Below are 20,904 nucleotides of genomic sequence, written 5' to 3'. Positions count from 1 at the left end.
GTGAAATTTGTTTTAAGCAGTTTCAACATAAAATATCTTTGGATGCGCATACAAAAATTCACACTGGAGAAGCACCTTACAAGTGTGAACTTTGTTTTAAGCAATTCCTACATAAAATATCTATGGATGCGCATACGAAAGTTCACACTGGAGAAGCGCCTTACTACAAGTGTGAAATTTGTTTTAAGCAGCTTAAACATAAAAAATCTTTGGATGCGCATACGAAAGTTCACACTGGAGAAACCCCTTACAAATGCGAACTTTGTCTTAAGCAGTTTAGCCAAAAAAGTAGTTTAAAAAGTCATTTGACAGTGCACACTAGAGAAAAATTCTACAAGTGTGAAATATGTTCTAAGAAGTTCTGTCAAGTAGGCAAAATGAAGCTACATGAGAGATTGCAGAGTGGAAAAAAGTTTTATAAGTGTGAACATTGTTATATTCAGTATAGTAATAAGAGTACACACTGAAAAAAAAAACTAAACATGAAATTCGTTTTGATTTGTATCATAATTTAATTGTTTTATATCCAAATTGGATATTTTCTCATAATATCTTGAGGAGCCTTTGGCTAAGTTAAAATATTTTGTCAAATAAGTCAAAAAGATAAAAACCCTAACACAACATGGTATATAGACCATAGCACTGTGGCTCTTATTAAAAACCTATATTGGAATCAAATGACGTCGATCAAAATATATAATCGTCTGACTGCAAAAATGTCAATAAAAAGAGGAGTTCGTCAGGGCTGTGTACTTCCTCCACTATTATTTAATATATATTCCGAAAAGATCTTTCAAAATGCCCTCGAAAAATTTGAAGAAGGAATGAAAATCAACGGAGCATATGTAAACAACTTATGTAAGGGCAGCCAAAGTCCGAAAATTGAAGGTTTTCTTGGATTAGAATTGAGAATTATTCTCTAAAATCTTCTCTTTTCAACGATATAAAATTCATTATACAGTGGAACCTGCTTAATTCGAACTTCCAGAATTCGAAATCTTCTTTAATTCGAATTTTTATTCTGGTCCCTAGCATTTCCTATATAAGTAATGGTAAAAAGTCGTAAATAATTCGAATTATATTTTGGATAATTCGAACTTTTCTACTATCTTTTCTGAATATCTTAGAATCTTTTGTCATTACTGAGAAGCTAAATTCTAAAAAGCAGCTAAAAATTTCGAATCTCTTTGGAAAAAAATAAAGTCTGTCTTTTTTATAGCTTGCAAATGTTTTAATTGGTACTTCTGGCCGAATTTTGTTGGCTCATTTTTTTAGTTTGACAAAACTCGGGCAAGAATAGAGGAACAAAAACATCTACAGCGATAAAAATTATCAACTACTGTTTTTTGCTGATCAACTACTGATATTTATCATTATTTGCAGATGTTTTTGTAGGTAATCCTTGTTTTTGTAGATTTATTTTTTAATTCGAATTTTTGGATAATTCGAATTTTTCTAACGGTCCCCTGAGATTCGAATTATCCATGTTTCACTGCAGTAGAAAATATACATGGTCACAAAATTATTTGTTTTTTGAACGTCTGCACTCAACTTTTTGGTGATGAATTCTGCTAGCGCGCATCCACAGATATTGATGTCAATATCTGTGGATCCTTAGATGATAGAAGGTCTAAATTTTTACAGTAGTTATAGATAGATAATATTAAGTTCCTGTAAGGTTTTATTGAAAAATGTACAAAAACAAGTAAAATAAAAAATAAAATCTAAACTTTTTTGTTTTTGTTTGTAATAGTATTTTTAAAATACATAAATGTTTTTTCACTCTTTACAAACTTTACACAAATCTACGCAGAACTAAACAATACATCTAGTTTCAAAATAAAAAAATAGATATCTAAGTGCTTTGGATCTCTAAAAAAATAGATCTCTAATGAACTTATTATCTCGAGAATAAGAAAATTTGGAGAGAAATCCTAAGACAGGTCGATTTTTATTTTTAAATTATGACTTTTTGGCTTATACAGGGTGTTAGTAAATAAGTATGAAAAATGTTAAGGGCTAATTCTACATGAAAAATTATTGCCAGTTTGCTCTATAAACATATGTCCGCAAATGCTTAGTTTCGGAGATACGGGGTGTTGAAATTTTAATTTCAAACAGCCAATTTATTTATTGCTCTAAGACCAGTTGAGCTATGAAAATGAAATTTGGTGAGTTTTAGGAGGTAGTTATTAAGATTTTTATGACATACAATTAAGAATTTTGTATTCATCATTGGCGCGCCTACGGGCAATGGTCTGAATTATTTTAAAGAAAAAAATAGTACGCCACTGAGATATTTCGAATTAGAAATTATTTTTAAATTCCACGTCTAATTTATGATAAAAAACCTTTCTTGCCTTTTTTCATATGATGCACCGTTTTTATGCAGAAAAATAAAACATCTTGGCGCATATTTTTCATTTCTTAAAACATCATCAAGAACTATCCAATATAATAATACTAAACTAGAACAATAACAAAATATTACTAATACCATTTCAACTAGGTGCAAAGCTGCAAGAAATGTTTAAAATGATCTCCTTTACACGTAACAGAAGAATTTTATATTCATCAATGGCGCGCGTACGGGTAATGGTCTGAATTTTTTGAAGAACAAAATAGTACGCCACTGAGATATGTCAAACTAAAAATCATTTTTGAATTCGTCGTTCAATTGACGACAAAAAATCTTTCTTGTCTTTTTTTCATATGCGGCGCCGTTTTTATGCAAAAAAATTAAACATCTTAACGTTTACAAAGTATTTGAACTAAGTTTCTATGCATATGAAAACTACCTCAAATACTTGGTAAGCGTTAAGATGTTTTATTTTTTTGTATAAAAACGGCGCCTCTTATGGAAAAAAGGAAAGAAAGATTTTTTGTCGTAAATTGAACGAGGAATTCAAAAATGATTTTTAGTTTGACATATCTCAGTGGCGTACTATTTTTTTCTTCAAAAAATTCAGACCATTACCCGTACGCGCGCCAATGATGAATATAAAATTCTTCTGTTATCTGTAAAGGAGATCATTTTAAACATTTCTTGCAGCTTTGCACCTAGTTGAAATCTTATTAGTAATATTTTCTGTTATTGTTCTAGTTTAGTATTATTATATTGGATAGTTCTTGATGATGTATTAAGAAATGAGAAATACGCGCCAAGATGTTTTATTTTTCTGCATAAAAACGGTGCATCATATGAAAAAAAGGCAAGAAAGGTTTTTTTATCATAAATTAGACGTGGAATTTAAAAATAATTTTTAATTCGAAATATCTCAGTAGCATACTATTTTTTTGTTTAAAAAAATTCAAACCATTGCCCGTAGGCGCGCCAATGATGAATACGAAATTCTAAATTATATGTCAAAAAATTCGTAATAACTACCTCCTAAAACTCACCAAATTTCATTTTCATAGCCCAACTGGTCTTAGAGCAATAAATAAATTGGCAGTTTGAAATAAAAATTTCAACACCCCGTATTTCCGAAACTAAGCATTTGCGGACATATGTTTATAGAGCAAACTGGTATTAATTTTTCATGTAGAATTAGCCCTTAAAATTTTTCATACTTATTTACTAACACCCTGTATATCATACTAGTGACGTCATCCACCTGGGAGTGATGACGTAATCGATGATTTTTTTTAATGAGAGTAGGGGTTGTGTGATAACTCATTTGAAATGTTATTCAATTCTCTATTAAGTAATATAAACAATAACCTAATTATTTATACTTCTTCTTCAAGTGCCAACTTCGTTCCGAAGGTTGGCGATCATCAGGGCTATACGTATTTTCGAAACTGCTGACCGAAACAATTCGTTGTTACTACAGCTATACCATTCCCGTAGATTCTTTAGCCAGGAGTTTCGTTTTCTTCCTATGGACCTTTTTCCTGCTATCTTCCCCTGCATAATTATTCGAAGCAGTTCATATCTTTCGCCTCTTGTAATGTGTCCCAAATATTGCAGTTTTCGTTTTTTGATCGTAAATATGACTTCCCTTTCTTTATTCATTCTTCTCAAGACCTCGACGTTTGTGACTCTCTCCGTCCATGATATTCTCAAGATTCTGCGATACATCCACAGTTCAAATGCCTCCAATTTTTTGATATCAATCTTTTTCAGCGTCCATAACTCCATTCCGTAGAACAGCACAGAGGGTACGTAACATCTCATCAGGCGAAGTTTCATTTCAAGGCTCAAATCTCTTCCACAGAACACTCTCTTCATTTTAGTGAATATGGATCTGGCTTTTTCTATTCTTATTTTGATTTCTGCTGAGTTATCGTTGTCTTCATTTACAAAAGTGCCTAAATATTTGTATTTGCTAACTCGATCGATAATTTCATTGTGTAAATATAGATTTTGGACATTTCGTGTTGATTTCGATATTACCATAAATTTAGTTTTCTTTATGTTCAAAGATAGTCCATATTCTTCGCTGCAGTCTGCTATCTTATTCACCAATGTCTGTAGCTCTTCCAAGTGTTTCTGCGATCAGAACGGTGTCGTCGGCTAATCTCAGATTGTTTAATCTAACACCATTTATTTTAATACCTATGGATTGCTCAGAGAGTTGTCTATTCATTACTTCTTCGGAATAGAGATTAAACAGGGTTGGTGACAGTATACACCCTTGTCTCACACCTCGCTTAATTATTTATACAGAGTGACCAAAAAATATTTTTTTTTCATTAAATTAATTGTCGCAAAAAGAAGAATGTAAGCCATTTATTTAATTTAAAATACATTTTACTGCTGTCAGAAAACAGGTAAAAATATTTATTTCACAAATAAACATTGCTTTTCGCTTAATTTCAATGTTCAAACTGCCAAGAGACAGGTGGGTGGCAGCTTTAACATTAAATTTAAGCGAAAATAATATTTATTTGTCAAATAAACATTTCTTTCTGTTTTCTGACAGCAGTAAAATGTATTTTGAATTAAATAAATTGCTTACATTCTTCTTTTTGTGTCAATGAATTTATTCAAAGAAAATATTTTTTGGCCGCCCTGTATAAATAATTACGTTATTGTTTATATTACTGAATAGAGAATTGAATTACCTTTCAAATGAGCTATCACACAACCACAACTCTCATTTAAAAAAATCATCGATTACGTCATCACGCCCAGATGGATGACGTCACTAGTATGATATATACGCCAAAAAGTCATAATTTAAAAATAAAAATCGACCTGTCTTAGGATTTCTCTTTAAATTGGCTATTTCTCGAGATAATGAATTTATTCCAATTCAAACGTCCTCACTGTATATGTGACAGAATTTTAACATTGTCGTTAAATGTGACTTCGGGTGCCCTTAAGGTCAGCAGACGATACCCGTCATTATTGCGTACAGTGCTGAGGGTTTGCAACGACTTAGGAATGTCATACTTAAATGTTGTGTCCGCCCCCGCTAGAGTTAACCTAAATAAATTTGACGCATTTTTGCATATTTTTAGAATTTCTGTAGGGACCAAATTATAGAGGTTGGTAAATTTTCAAATTGTCACACTGTATACTATACTGTTGATGACAGTAATTCCCTTTCTTAAAAAAATATTATTTTTCTTTCAATATCAAGTTTTACTTAATTTTTTTTATTTTAGGGTTTTCCAATGAGAAGGGAATGGAAATTATGAACCCATTACCTGAACCTTCATGCATGGAAGAACAACAAATAAGTCCAACATCAGGAGATAAACCTTTCAAAAATTCGATTTGTTCTAAAAATTTTTCTTACAAAAATAAATTAAATAAGAATGCAAAAGTTCTGACCAGAGAAGGACTTAATCAACGTGAAATAGGCTGTGAGCAATTTTCTCAAAAAGATCGTTTGGATTGTGTCACATACAAGTGTGAAATTTGTTTTAAACAATTTTCTACAGCAAGTAATTTGAAAATACATTTAAGACTGCACACTGGGGAAACACCTTACAAGTGTGAAACTTGTTTTAAAGAGTTTCCTCAGAAAGGTCATTTGAAAACACATTTGAGAGTGCATACTGGAGAAACACCTTACAAGTGTGAAATTTGTTTTGAGCAGTTCAGACATAAAATATCTTTGGTTACGCATACGAAAGTTCACACTGGAGAAGCGCCTTACTACAAGTGTGAAATTTGTTTTAAACAGTTCAGACATAAAATATCTTTGGTTGCGCATACGAAAGTTCACACTGGAGAAACGCCTTACAAGTGTAAAATTTGTTTTAAGCAGTTCGCTGCAGGAAGTTCTTTGAAAACACACTTGAGACTGCACACTGGAGAAACTCCTTACAAGTGTGAAATTTGTTTTAAACAGTTTGGCAGAGCAAGTGTTTTAAAAGACCACCTGAAAATACACACTGGAGAAAAATCTCACCAGTGTGAAATTTGTTTTCAGAAGTTCAGACATAAAATTTCTTTGGTTGCGCATACGAAAGTTCACACTGGAGGAAGTTCACACCCTTACAAGTGTGAAATTTGTTTTAAGCAGTTTAGCCAAAAAAGTAATTTGAAAGCACACTTGAGACTGCACACTGAAGAAACTCCTTACAAGTGTGAAATTTGTTTTAAGCAGTTTGCCCAAAAAAGCTATTTAAATGGGCATATGAGAGTTCATACTAGAGAAAAACCATATAAATGTGAAATTTGTTTTAAGCAGTTCAGACAAAAGTTTGCTTTGGATGAACATACGAAAGTTCACACTGGAGACAAGCCTTACAAGTGTGAAATTTGTTTTAAGCAGTTTAGCCAAAAAAGTAATTTGAAAATACACTTGAGACTGCACACTGGAGAAACTCCTTACAAGTGTGAAATTTGTTTTAAGCAGTTTGCCCAAAAAAGCAATTTAAATGGGCATATGAGAGTTCATACTAGAGAAAAACCATATAAATGTGAAATTTGTTTTAAGCAGTTCAGACAAAAGTTTGCTTTGGATGAACATACGAAAGTTCACACTGGAGAAAAGCCTTACAAGTGTGAAATTGTTCAAGAAATTTACAAGAAATATAATGTATGAAAAATTAATTGATCTAAGTTGTCCTTTACCTGTCAATTTAAACGAAATTATTTTTCCAAAAAATAAGCAGACGTTAAAATGTCTTTACGAATATGTAACGTCCTGTAAATTTAAATTTTAAATAGGCTTAGATATTAAAATTAAAAATTGTATCCATTAATATATTATAACACCCTGTAAATTTAGATTATAAGTAGGCCTAGATATTAAATTAAAAATTATTATTGTAATACCATACAAAAAACAAATAGTCTGGCTAATTGGCTAAAGCCAAAGCCATTATAAAAAAAGTGTGAAATTTGTTTTCAGCAGTTCAGACATAAAATTTCTTTGGTTGCGCATACGAAAGTTCACACCCTTACAAGTGTGAAATTTGTTTTAAGCAGTTTAGCCAAAAAAGTCATTTGAGACTGCACACTAGAGAAAAATATTACAGATGTGAAATATGTTTTAAGAAGTTCTGTCAAGTATGCGAAATGAAACTACATGAGAGATTGCAGAGTGGAGAAAAGTTTTATAAGTGTGAACATTGTTATATTCAGTATACTAATAGGAGTACACAGTGAAAGAAAAAAACTATAAACACATGAAATTCGTTTTGATTTGTAACATAAATTAATTGTTTTATATCCAAAATGGATATTTTCTCATAATATCTTGAGGAGCCTTTGGCTAATTTAAATAATTTTGTCAAATATAAGTTAGAAAGATGAAAACTCTAACACAACATGCTATAGACCATAGCACCGTGGCCCTTATTAAAAAGCTATATTGGAATAAAAATGGCGTCGATCAAAATATATAATCATCTGACTGCAGAGATGTCAATAAAAAGAGGAGTTCGTCAGGGATATGTACTTTCTCCACTATTATTTAATATATATTCCGAAAATATCGTTCAAAGTGCCCTCGAAAATATTGAAGGAGAAATGAAAATCAAAATAGGTAAACAACTTATGTAAGGGCAGCCAAAGTCCGAAAATTCAATTTTTTAAGTTTTTTGGGTTATAATTGAAAATTATTCTCCGAAATCTTCTCTTTCCAACGATATAAAATTCATTATAGTAGAAAATATACATGGTTACAAAATTATTTGTTTTTTGAATGTCTGCACTCAACTTTTGACAGTTATAGTGATGAATTCTGCTAGCACGCATCCACAGATATTGATGTCAATATCTGTGGATCCTTAGATGATAGAAGGTCCAAATTTTTACTGTAGTTATAAATAGATAATATCAAGTTCCTGTGAGGTTTTATTGAAAAATTTACAAAAACAAGTAAAATAAAAAATAAAATCTAAACTTTTTTGTTTTTTTTTGTAAAAGTATTTTAAAAATTTTTTAAATACATAAATGTTTTTTTCACTTTTTACAAACTTTACACAAATCTACGCAGAACTAAACAATACATCTAGTTTCAAAATAAAAAAATAGATCTCTAAGTGCTTTGGAATATACAGTGACGACGTTTGAGTTGGAATAAATTCATTATCTCGAGAATAGGTAAAGGATAAAAATCCTGAGACATGTCGATTTTTGTTTTTAAATTATGACTTTTTGGCTTATATATCATACTAGTGACGTCATCCACCTGGGAGTGATGAGGTAATCGATGATTTTTTTAAATGAGAGTAGGGGTTGTGTGATAACTCGTTTGAAATGTTATTCAATTCCCTATTCAGTAATATAAACATTAACCTAATTATTAAACAGAGTGACCAAAAAATATTTTTTTTCATTAAATTTATTTAATTCAAAATACATTTTACTGCTGTCAGGAAACAGGTAAAAATATTTATTTCACAAATAAACATTGCTTTTCGCTTAAATTCAATGTTCAAACTGCTAAGAGACAGGTGGGTGGCAGCTTTAACATTGAATTTAAGCGAAAATAATATTTATTTGTCAAATAAACATTTCTTTCTGTTTTCTGACAGCAGTAAAAGGTATCTTGAATTAAATAAATTGCTTACATTCTTCTTTTTGTGTCACTGAATTTATTCAAAGAAAATATTTTTTGGCCACCCTGTATAAATAATTAGGTTATTGTTTATATTACTGCATAGAGAATTGAATAACCTTTCAAATGAGCTATCACACAACGCACTACTCTCATTTAAAAAAATCATCGATTACGTCATCACGCCAAGATGGATGACGTCACTAGTATGATATATACTCCAAAAAGTCATAATTTAAAAATAAAAATCGACCTGTCTTAGGATTTCTCTTCAAATTGGCTCTTTCTCGAGATAATGAATTTATTCCAACTCAAACGTCCTCACTGTATATGTGACAGAATTTTAACATTGTCGTTAAATGTGACTTCGGGTGCCCTTAAGGTCCGCAGACGATACCCGTCATTATTGCGGACAGTGCTGAGGGTTTGCAACGACTTCGGAATGTCATGCTTAAATGTTGTGTCCGCTCCTGCTAGAGTTAACCTAAATAAATTTGACGCATTTTTGCATATTATTAGATTTTCTGTAGGGACCAAATTATAGAGGTTGGTAAATTTTCAAATTGTCACACTGTATACTATACTGTTGATGACAGTAATTATTCCCTTTCTTAAAAAAATATTATTTTTTCTTTCAATATCAAGTTTTACCTAGTTTTTTTATTTTAGGGTTTTCCAATGAGAAGGTAATGGAAATCATGAACCCAATACGTGAACCTTCATGCATGGAAGAACAACAAATAAGTTCAACATCAGGAGATAAACCTTTCAAGAATTCGATTTGTTCTAAAACATTTTCTTACAAAAATAAATTAAATAAGAATGCAAAAGTTCTGACCAGAGAAGGACTTAATCAACGTGAAATAGGCTGTGAGCAATTTTCTCAAAAAAATCGTTTGGATTGTGTCACATACAAGTGTGAAATTTGTTTTAAACAATTTTCTACAGCAGGTAATTTGAAAACACATTTGAGTCTGCACACTGGAGAAAAGCGTTACAAGTGTGAAATGTGTTTTAAGCAGTTCAGACAAAAGTTTGTTTTGGATCAACATACGAAAGTTCACACTGGAGAAAAGTCTTACAAGTGTGTAATTTGTTGTAGACAGTTTAGTCAAAAAAGTAGTTTGATAACACATTTGAGAATGCACACTGGACAGAAGCCTTACAAGTGTGAAATTTGTTTTAAGCAGTTTGACAGACCAAGTGTTTTGAAATACCACCTGAAAATGCACACCGGAGAAAAACCTCACAAGTGTGAAATTTGTTTTAAACAGTTCAGACATAAAATTTCTTTGGTTGCGCATACGAAAGTTCACACTGGAGAAAGTTCACACCCTTACAAGTGTGAAATTTGTTTTAAGCAGTTTAGCCAAAAAAGTCATTTGACAAGACATTTGAGAATGCACACAGAGAAAAATAGAGAAAAATATTACAAGTGTGAAATATGTTTTAAGCAGTTTAGCCAAAAAAGTCATTTGACGAGACATTTGAGAATGCACACAAAGAAAAATAGAGAAAAATATTACAAGTGTGAAATATGTTTTAAGAAGTTCTGTCAAGTAGGCGAAATGAAACTACATGAGAGATTGCTTAGTGGAGAAAAGTTTTATAAGTGTGAACATTGTTATATTCAGTATACTAATAAGAGTACACACTAATAAAACTATAAACACATGAAATTTGTTTTGATTTGTAACATAAATTAATTGTTTTATATCCAAAATGGATATTTGCTCATAATATCTTGAGGAGCCTTTGGCTAATTTAAATAATTTTGTCAAATATAAGTCAGAAAGATAGAACACAACATGGTATATACTAAGCCTAACACAACTATATTAGGTACATATTTTTGATTAGAATTATGGAAACAAGCTGGCTGCCAGAATATGGAAGCAACTCTTTAGTACCTATCCAAACTGGTATCACTGAATCCCCCTTTCCATTAATGATTTTGGGGTTGTGTCCGTCCCCGCTAGAGTTAACGTAAATAAATTTGACGTGTATTTGCATATTTTTAGATTTTCTATAGGAACCAAATTATAGAGGTTGGTACCTTTTCAAATTGTCACACTGTATTATTATTATGATCTGATTTTCTGCTTGCTATGAGGTCAAGCTGACTTTTATTCATCATCATCATTCTCTTTGCCTTATCCCTATGCGGGGTCGGCTTCCCTAATTGCATTTCTCCACACAATTCTATCCTGGGTCATATCAATATTAATCCCCTTTACAAGCTGACTTTTATTAATTACATTAATTAATTAATTACTTTAATTGTTAATTATAAAGCAAATCACATTTAATAAAAAATTTCAGTGAAACAAAAAATTCTCTGAATTCGCAAAATATTCTACGGCTATCCCTACTCTTTCTGTCTTTACACGGCAAATTACGTGTAGTAAAATTCACACTGGATTGGATATGTAAACATTCCTAGAATGTCATTCTACTTGACAATGTCATCATTAACTTTAAATGTTCTTGGATAACTGTTATTTGTATAATTGCAAATTATTAATTCAGTTAATAAATGTGATAATTTTTTCACTAACTATGTATTCAGTGATTGTAATAATTTATATGTACAACAAAAACTAATACTCAATCGAGAAAAGAGGAAAAGTGTTAAAGTGATTTTTTAATAATACATATATTGTTACTATGGAACGCTTACAATTTTGAACATCTTTAACAAAAAAATACTTGGATCACAGAATATATCCTGATGTATTCTCCTCTTGGATCTTCCATAAATAATAAACAATAAATAACTTTTTATTAAGTTCACGTCTTAAATCAATTATTTATCAAATACACTCTCAATATTATTTAATTAACAACTCAAAATATTCCTGATGCCATGTCAAATATTTAAAACTGTCAGTGTCTTGTCCTAATAATATTCTATTTGACTCAGTGCGTTGTATGACAAAGATAGCGAATGTTCGATTTAGAAAATATCACCAAGGACATGGTGTCCATTTTTTCGAATTCTGAAAAAACTGATAAATATTTTAAAAAAATTTAAACGCAGAATGAAAGACTAAGTTATTATCGAGGGCCGAAAGTCCCTTAGAATAAATAAAAAGTTTCTTTTGAATGAGATATTTGAAATTAAAAATCACACTACATTTTCTCTTAGTTTTTCACCCCTGTAATTTATTAAAATAAACATTATAGAAGTTTTCAGTGACTTTCAGCCCTCGGTAAGAACGTAATCTTTCATTCTGCGTTTAAATTTTAAAAAAATACTTATTAGTTTTCTCAGGATTCGAAAAAAATGATTCCCCATATCTAATAAAAAAAGAACCTTTAATTCTATTATCTTCTTTGTGAATCAAATTTATTTAATTGAATCTATAGATTGTTCTAATTAGTATTTAAAAGAAAAACAAATTTTAATTGAGTACAAAGGACTTAAAACCGATTTTTCCATAGACAATTGTAATTAATATTTAGCGTTTACGGACTTCCAGGTACTTTGTTTTTTTCGTATTGAGATCAAGTCAATGTTCTCTACTTGTCTTAGTATATCTGATATGCGGGACAAGTTTCATGTCAGCTAATGAGATCTCCCCTAGATCCGCCACTGTTCAGTAGTATTCTAAAGATAAGGCAGAACTGCAGTTCATTCAATTCAAGAAAACATGATAATTCTTATATCGCTCTAGTAGCATATTTTATATCGCACTTCTTTAGTTTTCTGAGGACTTTTTCAGGACGAATTCATATACCAGACGCAAGTATGCATGAAGAAAATGAGTCTGTCTTCTTCCAATAATAAATATTTTCGTTCACTTGACCGTGAATTAAGTGCACTTAACGTAAACCAAACACTCGAATCCAATAACTTCAGAAGGCTGTAGCTCGAGAATAGTAGTTATTCAGACCCATGTCCCATGGGACTTTTTTAATCTAGACGTCGAGAAGTATCATTGACCAAACTTTCGTTAAATTTGACCGGGACCACTTTTCCATAAGGAGTGTTGCGGGGTCCTTTAACGATGTTAAGTTTATTTTAAAATTACTTTATTTTGATAGGTGAATTCTACTCTTTCACATTCTAGTTTTAGTTCTCGTGTGAGTCGGACGTGCCGGTGCTGACGAGTAATCTAAACGCTTTACTAATACGAATAATAAGTATCGATAATTATTCAAATAATATATAGACTAATAACTCGCGTTTTTGTTTCTATTTTTTAATTAAATGAGTGTGGACACGGGCGGTAAACCGCCCCCTGAACCTGATGGACCTCCCAATACTACCCTTAGTAGTCCAGATGTTGAAATGGAATCCCCTAGCAATTTTAAAGGTTTTAGTAAGGCTGACTCAACCAAACTGTAAGTACTTCCGATCCTATTAAATCTAACGATGACAAACAAAAAGAAATTTTTAAGTATACCATAAATGACCGTGGACCGTTCCATATATATGTTGAAAATAAAAATAGCGATCTTAAAGGTAAACTTAATGCATTAAAAATTGGTGACATTATTCTTACAAAATTCCCAGAATTAGATAATAAAATAATTAGTATCGATACAATTGGCAGAAATAAATTAAGAATTAAATTTACGGATTCTAAAAACGCTAATTACCTTATCGACAAGAAAGACGATCCGGTTTTTGTTAAAAACAATTTGGATGTTTATATAACTAAATTTATTATTATTAGACAAGGTGTTATACGGGATGTCTCAACGGAATTCTCCGATGAATATCTTAAAAATAAAATTAAAAAATTCGAAATATATTCTAATTTTGAGGTAGTAAACGTTTCTAGAATAAATAGAGAAACGGTTACCGATGATAAAATAAATTATGTTCCTACTAAATCGTGTGTAGTAAGCTTTAAAACACAAGTACTTCCAAAATACGTTACTATAAATAAGGTGTTGAAAGAAATTGAACCATATCAACAAAAAGTCCTGCTTTGTTTCAACTGTTTGCGATTTGGCCACCAGGGGAAGCATTGTAGGAGTAACCCCCGTTGTAACAATTGCCAGAAAGACCATAATACAAAAGAGTGTCAGGAAACAACATTAACCCCAAAATGTTTTAGTTGTGTGGGAGACCACTTCACAACAAATCTTAAGTCATGTCCAGAATTCAAAAGACAGAAATTAATTAAAGAATGCATGACTAATAGTAATATTAATTACCATGATGCCAACAAACAAATTCCCCGCAAATCTTATGCAGACGTAACATCAAATAACATTATTAAAGATTCTCATCAACAAAATTTGCCTTCTTCTAATTCCCCTCTTGTTAACCAAAGTATAAATAGCTCTTCTGTTACTCGTCCATTCACATTTTCGGCCAATAGTAATCATAATAAATATACAGTCGTCAAATCTTCTAAAGGTAGCAAAAGGCAGAGACCAAATAGTCCTGTCTTAACACAGTCAGATCCAGAATACACATTTTAACTTTAGACAATCAGGAACTAATATTCCAATTATAAATAGTCCTTCATATAAAAATAATTTAAATTCAAATTCTCACACGCTACAAACAAAGTCAAACTCTGATATTTTAGATATAATTTTTACTATTGTCACCGAACTTTTTAAAAATTTTAGGAAAACTAATAATCCCAATGTTACTAAACAAGACTTAAAACAAATATTAATTAGTAAACAATTATTAAACGTGCACAATATACCAACTACTTCGTCGTCTTCTCAGCTATAAACAAACTCAACATTTTACAGTGGAACTGCAGATCTGCAGTTGGCAATAAAGAAAACTTGGAATATCTCTTAAATACAACAGAAACTACCATAGCAGCTTTGTCAGAGACCTGGTTCAAACAGGAAAGGTTTTATAACTTCCAAGGTTATAATATTGTTCGGTCAGATCGTATGGATGGTTACGGTGGGGTAGCCATACTAGTAAAATCCAATAAATTATTTTCAGAAGTCGTAGTACAGAAACCAGCAAGAATGATGTGTACATGCATCGAAGTGAAACTTCTACCTAATAACAAAGCAGTGTACATATTGTCAATATACATTAAACCAAAGACTCGGATAGAAGTAAGAGAATGGATACAATTTTTCGAAAACTTACCACGACCTTTCACTGCAATCTTTTGTATCTCAATGATGGTGCACCCACACTTGTTACGTCAGGTAGGAAAAGTGCCATTGATCTGTCTATTTGTACGCAAGACATAGTTTATTTAATATCTTGGTCAGTCATACAGGATCCTCATGGATCCAATCACCTTCCTATATATATGAAGTTTAATAACTCTGACTCAGGCTTACAAACCTATGGTCCAGTTCACAACATATGGGTTCTTAAAAGAGCCAACTGGAATCTGTACACGACAACACTAGAGGAAATGAGCACCGTATGCAACTACAACAATTTCATAGACACGATAAACTCAGCTGCAAACATTTGTATCCCGAAAAGAACAATAATAAGAAATAAGTACTGGAAGCACAAACCAAAACAATGGTGGAATGAGACCTGCAACAACATTGCTCATAGGAGAAAAGAAGCTTTCAGATTATGGAAAGAAAACCCAAACATACAAAATTTACTTGAATTCAAACGAGTTGATGCCATCGCAAAAAAACATTCAAAGACACAAAAAGAATTCAGTGGAGGAAATATGTTGAGAGCCTAAATCAGACAACTCATCCCATCACTGAAGTATGGAAAAAGGTAAATAGTTTTAAGAATCGTAAGCAGCAGAATAAGTTACCTATTGATCTGGAAGCGAATTGGATAGAAGAATTCCATGCCACAATCTCACCAGACTGGGCAAAAGAATGCATAGAATACAATCAGTTATCTTTAAAAACTGTTCCCAGAAACAACTTGTACTTACTTGAACGTTTTGAGATGTGGGAATTAGAAAGATCGTTGAAACTATCTAATAATACTTCACCAGGCGAGGACAATATAACTTACTCCATGCTGTTTCACCTCCCATTTAAACATAAAAAGTCGCTGTTAGAAATCTATAATAGTATCTGGACTGGTGCAAGTCCTATTCCGGATAGCTGGAAGAACTATATAATATTACCTATTAAAAAGAAAGACAAACCGCTAGACCTCTCAAGTTCGTACAGACCTATAAACTCTGGAAAGAATAATAAAGAATCGATTAGAACAATGGCTAGAATTTGAACACATCCTACCAAACTCACAATATGGGTTCCGGAAATGTAGGTCCACTCTCGAAGCTATTACTATTCTCGTTACAGATATACTGACAGGATATACAATAAAGAAACATACAGCTGCAGTTTTTATTGACCTTTCCTCGGCTTTTGATAACGTAAATTTAAACATTTTGTACCATAAGCTGACATCAATAGGAATACCTCATGAAATATGTTCATTTTTAATTTCACTATACTCCGATAGACGACTTTCACTAAAATTAAACCAAAATCTTCAAGGATCCCGAACATCGAATTTAGGACTACCTCAAGGCAGCATACTCAGCCCGCTACTTTTATACTATATACAATGGACTTCGAAATAAATTTGAATAACGTGAATATGATACAGTTTGCTGATGATATAGTTATCTACACCAACGGTACTACTATTTCAAATTGTCAGAACATTTTAAACACAAACCTATGGTCAGGGCCGCGTTTAGGTCAATTGACGCCCTAAGCAATTCTCTAGTAGCCGCCCTTCAAGCATGTACCATTTTTGCCAAAATAAAATTGCAAGCAGATTTTTTTATTTAAATAAGAATACATAAAAATTGGCATTCAAGTTCGATCACATCAGATTTCTTTCTTGATTTTTCTTTGGAAAAATCATCTATAATGTCGTCATAATTTATCGCCTTTGTTACGTCACTTTCTATGGACAAAATCGAAAAATTGTTAAAACGTTCTTGCGTCATACTTGATCGGAAATTATTTACATGACTATTTTAAATTCTTGACATTTTCGAAAATTACCTTTCAGCGGACACGTTGGTTGGCAACTGGGAGGCACAAATAAATGCGCAAAGCAATATCAAAATTAGGGAAAATATCTTTCAATCCACTCTTCTTTAAATATTTAGATATGTCAATTATTGGTGATTGGTGATTTTATTGTGGTATCCAAATGAACCTTTAAGTGAATGCATGATGTAGGTATCTATTAGTGCAGTCAGTAAGGGTATTTGGCTCCGACTTCCATCCTACTGCATCAATTTACTTGATATTTTCACTGTAAGTAGGGAATAGCTCAAGAAACAAAGTCTACGCTATATCCTATGACGCTTTTAACTTAGGGGTGGTTCCCACCCGTTGTCGGAGGTGGAAATTTTTTTATCAAACTAATACCGGAAGTGGCATGAGAACCTAATTCTAAGCAATAACCGCCATTAAAAGTTTGCCATTTTCATTGAAAAATGACACTTTTCGGAGACTGCTTTTTTGGGAATACCATAAAAATTGTGCATCTAATGAAAAAAACTATATAATAAAACATTTTTGTAGTTTATGAAAAATCAGAGAAATTCATTTTTTCATAAATCTTCTAGTTTTAATAAAAAAAGAGATGATGGTAGGTGAAAAAAAAATTTTTTTTGGTGCATGCTCAAATCGGTGTATTCAACTTAAAATAACAGAGAAATTGTCGATTTTATAGGGGTATAATGCTACGAATCCCTTTTGTAGTGCTTGAAAAGACCTTTAAAACGAGAACTGTTAAATAAATGTCGGTTACATTCAAACTAAGCGAGATATGGTGCAAAAAACTAATGACTAATGTATTTTAAGGAAAAATGAGAAGTATATTTAACCCCTCGTCCACCAGAATTTAAATGCATCGTTTTTCTTCTAGAATACCTTCTACTATAGTGTTATTTCTATATTCAAAAAGTTGGACGGGTTTAAAATGAATGGTTTTTGAAAAGAATAAGATCAAATTATAGAGCGCATTTTTAAATTTTCTTAAAAATCTTCCTTTTTCTCCATGTAATTCGAAAGTGATAAGAGATACGTAAAAAAAATACCTTTCAAAAATGTAGGTTTTCTTTTAGATAACAATTTTATTTTTCTTTCATTACTGTATCTCATTATCATTTTCGAGTTACATGGAGAAAAATGAAGAATTAAAAAAAAATAAAAATGCTGTCTATAAGTTGATCCTATTTTTTTTTCAGAATCCATACATTTTAAACCCGTCCAACTTGTTGAACATAGAAATAACACTATAGTAAAAGGTATTGTAGAAGCAAAACGATGCATTTAAATATGGTGGATGAGGGGTTAAAATATACATACTTCGCATTTTATCTTAAAATAAATTAGTCATCCTTTATTGTTGCACCATATCTCCCATTAGTTTGAATGTAATCGAAATTTAACTCCGATCTATTCTCCGATAATCTGCCCAGACTATAGGTACAGTTACGATCATTGAATAGTTTACAGGCTTACGTATCTAGGAGAAATTTTTTTAAATTTTTACCTCGTTTAAACCCACCTTTTACTTCAAAGTGACGTTAACAGTGGTGTATCTTCAATAGGTTGATTAAAATTAAAAAATCAAAATAATATAAATAATATATTTTACAAAATTTAACAAAATGGATAGTATAGAAAGAAGTTTTTTTGATTAAAATGGATTATGGTCTTAATAGGTAACGTAAATTAAAATATCCATTTTATTTTAAATCTACACTCACTGGTACGAGCGCCCCAATAAATGGGTCATTTTTGATGGTTCGTATTTCGTAAACCTGTTATCCGATTTAAGTAATTTTTTAATATGTTATAGCCTTATTCTTTATCAATATCTCCGTAATAATATTGTTGCTTAACAGGAAATTGTCATTGTATACCGGGTGTACCAATCAAACTGTATTTTTTCTAAAACTTCGGAACACCCTGTGGAATATCCTAGCATTTATAAAACACTGAAATTAAAACCCAACCATAGCCTCAGGCTTTCTTAACATTATGTTTTTGGATTCATTCGTTTATGTGGGATAATAAAAAAGTTAGGTACTTTAACAACTAGCCCTGTACTTCATCCAATTCAGGGTGTTTCTAAATAAGTACGACAAACCAAAGGGGTAATTCTGCATGAAAAAATAACGACCTTTTGCTTTGTAAACATATGTCCGCAAATGCTTCGTTCCCGAGATACTGGTTGTTGAATTTTTTCTTACAAACTGAAGATTTATTTATTTGTTAAATTGTTTTTGTCTTGGCTTTTATATCTTATGTACTGTACATATATTGACGATTTATCTAATTTTAGTAAATTGTAGTTGTTATTTGTTATTGATATTATGTTTTCTTTTGACTGTATGTAAGCTTTGTCCATAAAATTGTAAAAATTTTCAGTGACAATAAAGCATATTTCTATTCTATTCTATTCTATTTCTCTAAAACCGGTTGAGGTATGCAAATGAAATTTGCTAGGTTTTAAGAGAAAGTTATTGCGCATTTTTTGACGTACAATTAAAAATTTTATATTCACCATTGGCGTGTATACAGGTCATACTACCCGGTCATGATGCCCGTATGCACGCCAATGGTGAATATAAAATTTTTAATTGTACGTCAAAAAATGTGCAATAACTACCTCTTAAAACCTACCAAATTTCATTTGCATATCTCAACCGGTTTTAGAGCAATAAATAAATCTTCAGTTTGTACGAAAAAATTCAACAACCCGTATCTCGGAAACGAAGCATTTGCGGACATATGTTTACAAAGCAAACGGTCATTATTTTTTCATGTAGAATTATCCCTTACAGTTTGTCGCACTTATTTGGAAACACCCCGTATTGATGAAAAAATGGCTAGTTGTTAAAGTACCTAACTTTTTATCATCCCACATAAGCGAATGAATCAAAAAGCAGAATGTTAAGAAAACCTTAGGCTATAGTTGGGTTTTAATTTTAGAATTTTATAAATGCTAGAATATTCCACAGGGTGTTCCGAACTTTTAGAAAAAAAAAAACACAGTTTGATTGGTACACCCGGTATACAGTGAAAATTTACCTGTCTAGCAACAATATTATTACAGCGATATTGTTAAAGAACAAGGCTATAACATGTTAAAAAAATCACTTGAATCGGACAACAGGTTTAGGAAATACGAGCCATCAAAAATGACCTATTTTGTGGGGCGCCCGTTTTTCGTGCCGGTGAGTGTATTTAATACTAAATAATGGTAACAATGTTAAATAATAAACAATAATTTGTGTAATTCTTCTACGTGCAATGCAAATACTGGAAAAGGAGATCTTCTGCCCTCTTGAACCGCCCAAACTTGCTATTGGGACCGTGCAAGTTCGGCAAAGCGACCCCTGTTTCTACGCTCTGTACTATTATTCGCACTTTTAATTATATTGGCCAATTATATTAGTCCTGGTTACTGGATAATTGTCAAGGCCATAGTCCAAAAAAATAATAAGAAGAAAAAATAAGATTCAGGTTATGTTATGAAAACATCAACAATTGTATGTAGTAAATAAAATTAGTTATTAAAATGCAGTACTGCAAGCAAAATACAATTAATTAAATTTACCTTTATATAATAATTGCATATCATATCAATATTGTGGAGCAATATATAATTTTTCTGCTTCATTGACAGAAGGTATGAAATATACGTCAATTTGACAATTTCAATTGACAATATATGAATTATTTAAGATAGTTGCAATATTTCTCCGCGACTCGCGCAGGGTCGTTTCTCGTTTCCCTTTCCAAGTACTTGCACACCGCGAATAGAGTGATAATTATCCCATCTTTCTTTAATTTTCCATATGGACATATGCCTCACGTACAAATCTGCGGCAACTTTCCTTAGTGAACAACATTCTTCGAGTTTGGCAATTCCTCTTGATTTTTGCATATCAGTCAAATGCATTCTAATCATTTTGGAGGAGTTTGATATCGTTTTATTTTATTTTGTTTTTCAACATTAGCCAAA

At 31.5% G+C, this 20,904-nt stretch overlaps 3 protein-coding genes across 13 annotated transcripts in view; 2 read left to right on the top strand and 1 right to left on the bottom strand.

The window, feature by feature from the left end:
• LOC126885637 (zinc finger protein 845-like) overlaps positions 1–10,783 on the top strand; it is a 37,008-nt gene extending 26,225 nt beyond the window's left edge. For 6 of the 8 annotated variants that reach the window (XM_050652286.1, XM_050652318.1, XM_050652292.1 and 3 more), the window contains one exon: positions 5,617–8,285. In XM_050652286.1, the coding sequence (XP_050508243.1) occupies positions 5,617–7,007 (1,391 nt within the window). In that variant the 3' untranslated portion in view covers positions 7,008–8,285. Of the gene's footprint in view, positions 1–5,616; positions 8,286–9,638 lie in introns of those variants that run through there. The other 2 variants (XM_050652317.1, XM_050652308.1) reach the window with 2 other exon arrangements.
• The window catches only part of LOC126885657 (uncharacterized), a 148,869-nt gene that overhangs the window by 42,684 nt on the left and 85,281 nt on the right, over positions 1–20,904 (bottom strand). The window contains exon 1 of one of the 4 annotated variants that reach the window (XM_050652345.1): positions 20,497–20,571. The exons of the other annotated variants lie outside the window; for them this stretch is intronic. The gene's annotated coding sequence lies outside the window, so the exon portion shown is untranslated. Of the gene's footprint in view, positions 1–20,496; positions 20,572–20,904 lie in introns of those variants that run through there. 4 annotated transcript variants of the gene reach the window in all.
• Positions 13,183–14,408, top strand: LOC126878530 (uncharacterized). The gene is made up of 2 exons (XM_050641289.1): positions 13,183–13,316; positions 13,652–14,408. The coding sequence occupies exons 1-2, from the start codon at positions 13,183–13,185 to the stop codon at positions 14,406–14,408; spliced, it is 891 nt and encodes a 296-aa protein (XP_050497246.1).

Source organism: Diabrotica virgifera, chromosome 1, assembly GCF_917563875.1.
Source record: "Diabrotica virgifera virgifera chromosome 1, PGI_DIABVI_V3a".
Lineage (NCBI taxonomy): Eukaryota > Metazoa > Arthropoda > Insecta > Coleoptera > Chrysomelidae > Diabrotica > Diabrotica virgifera.
This window is presented reverse-complemented; position numbering and strand designations above follow the sequence as displayed.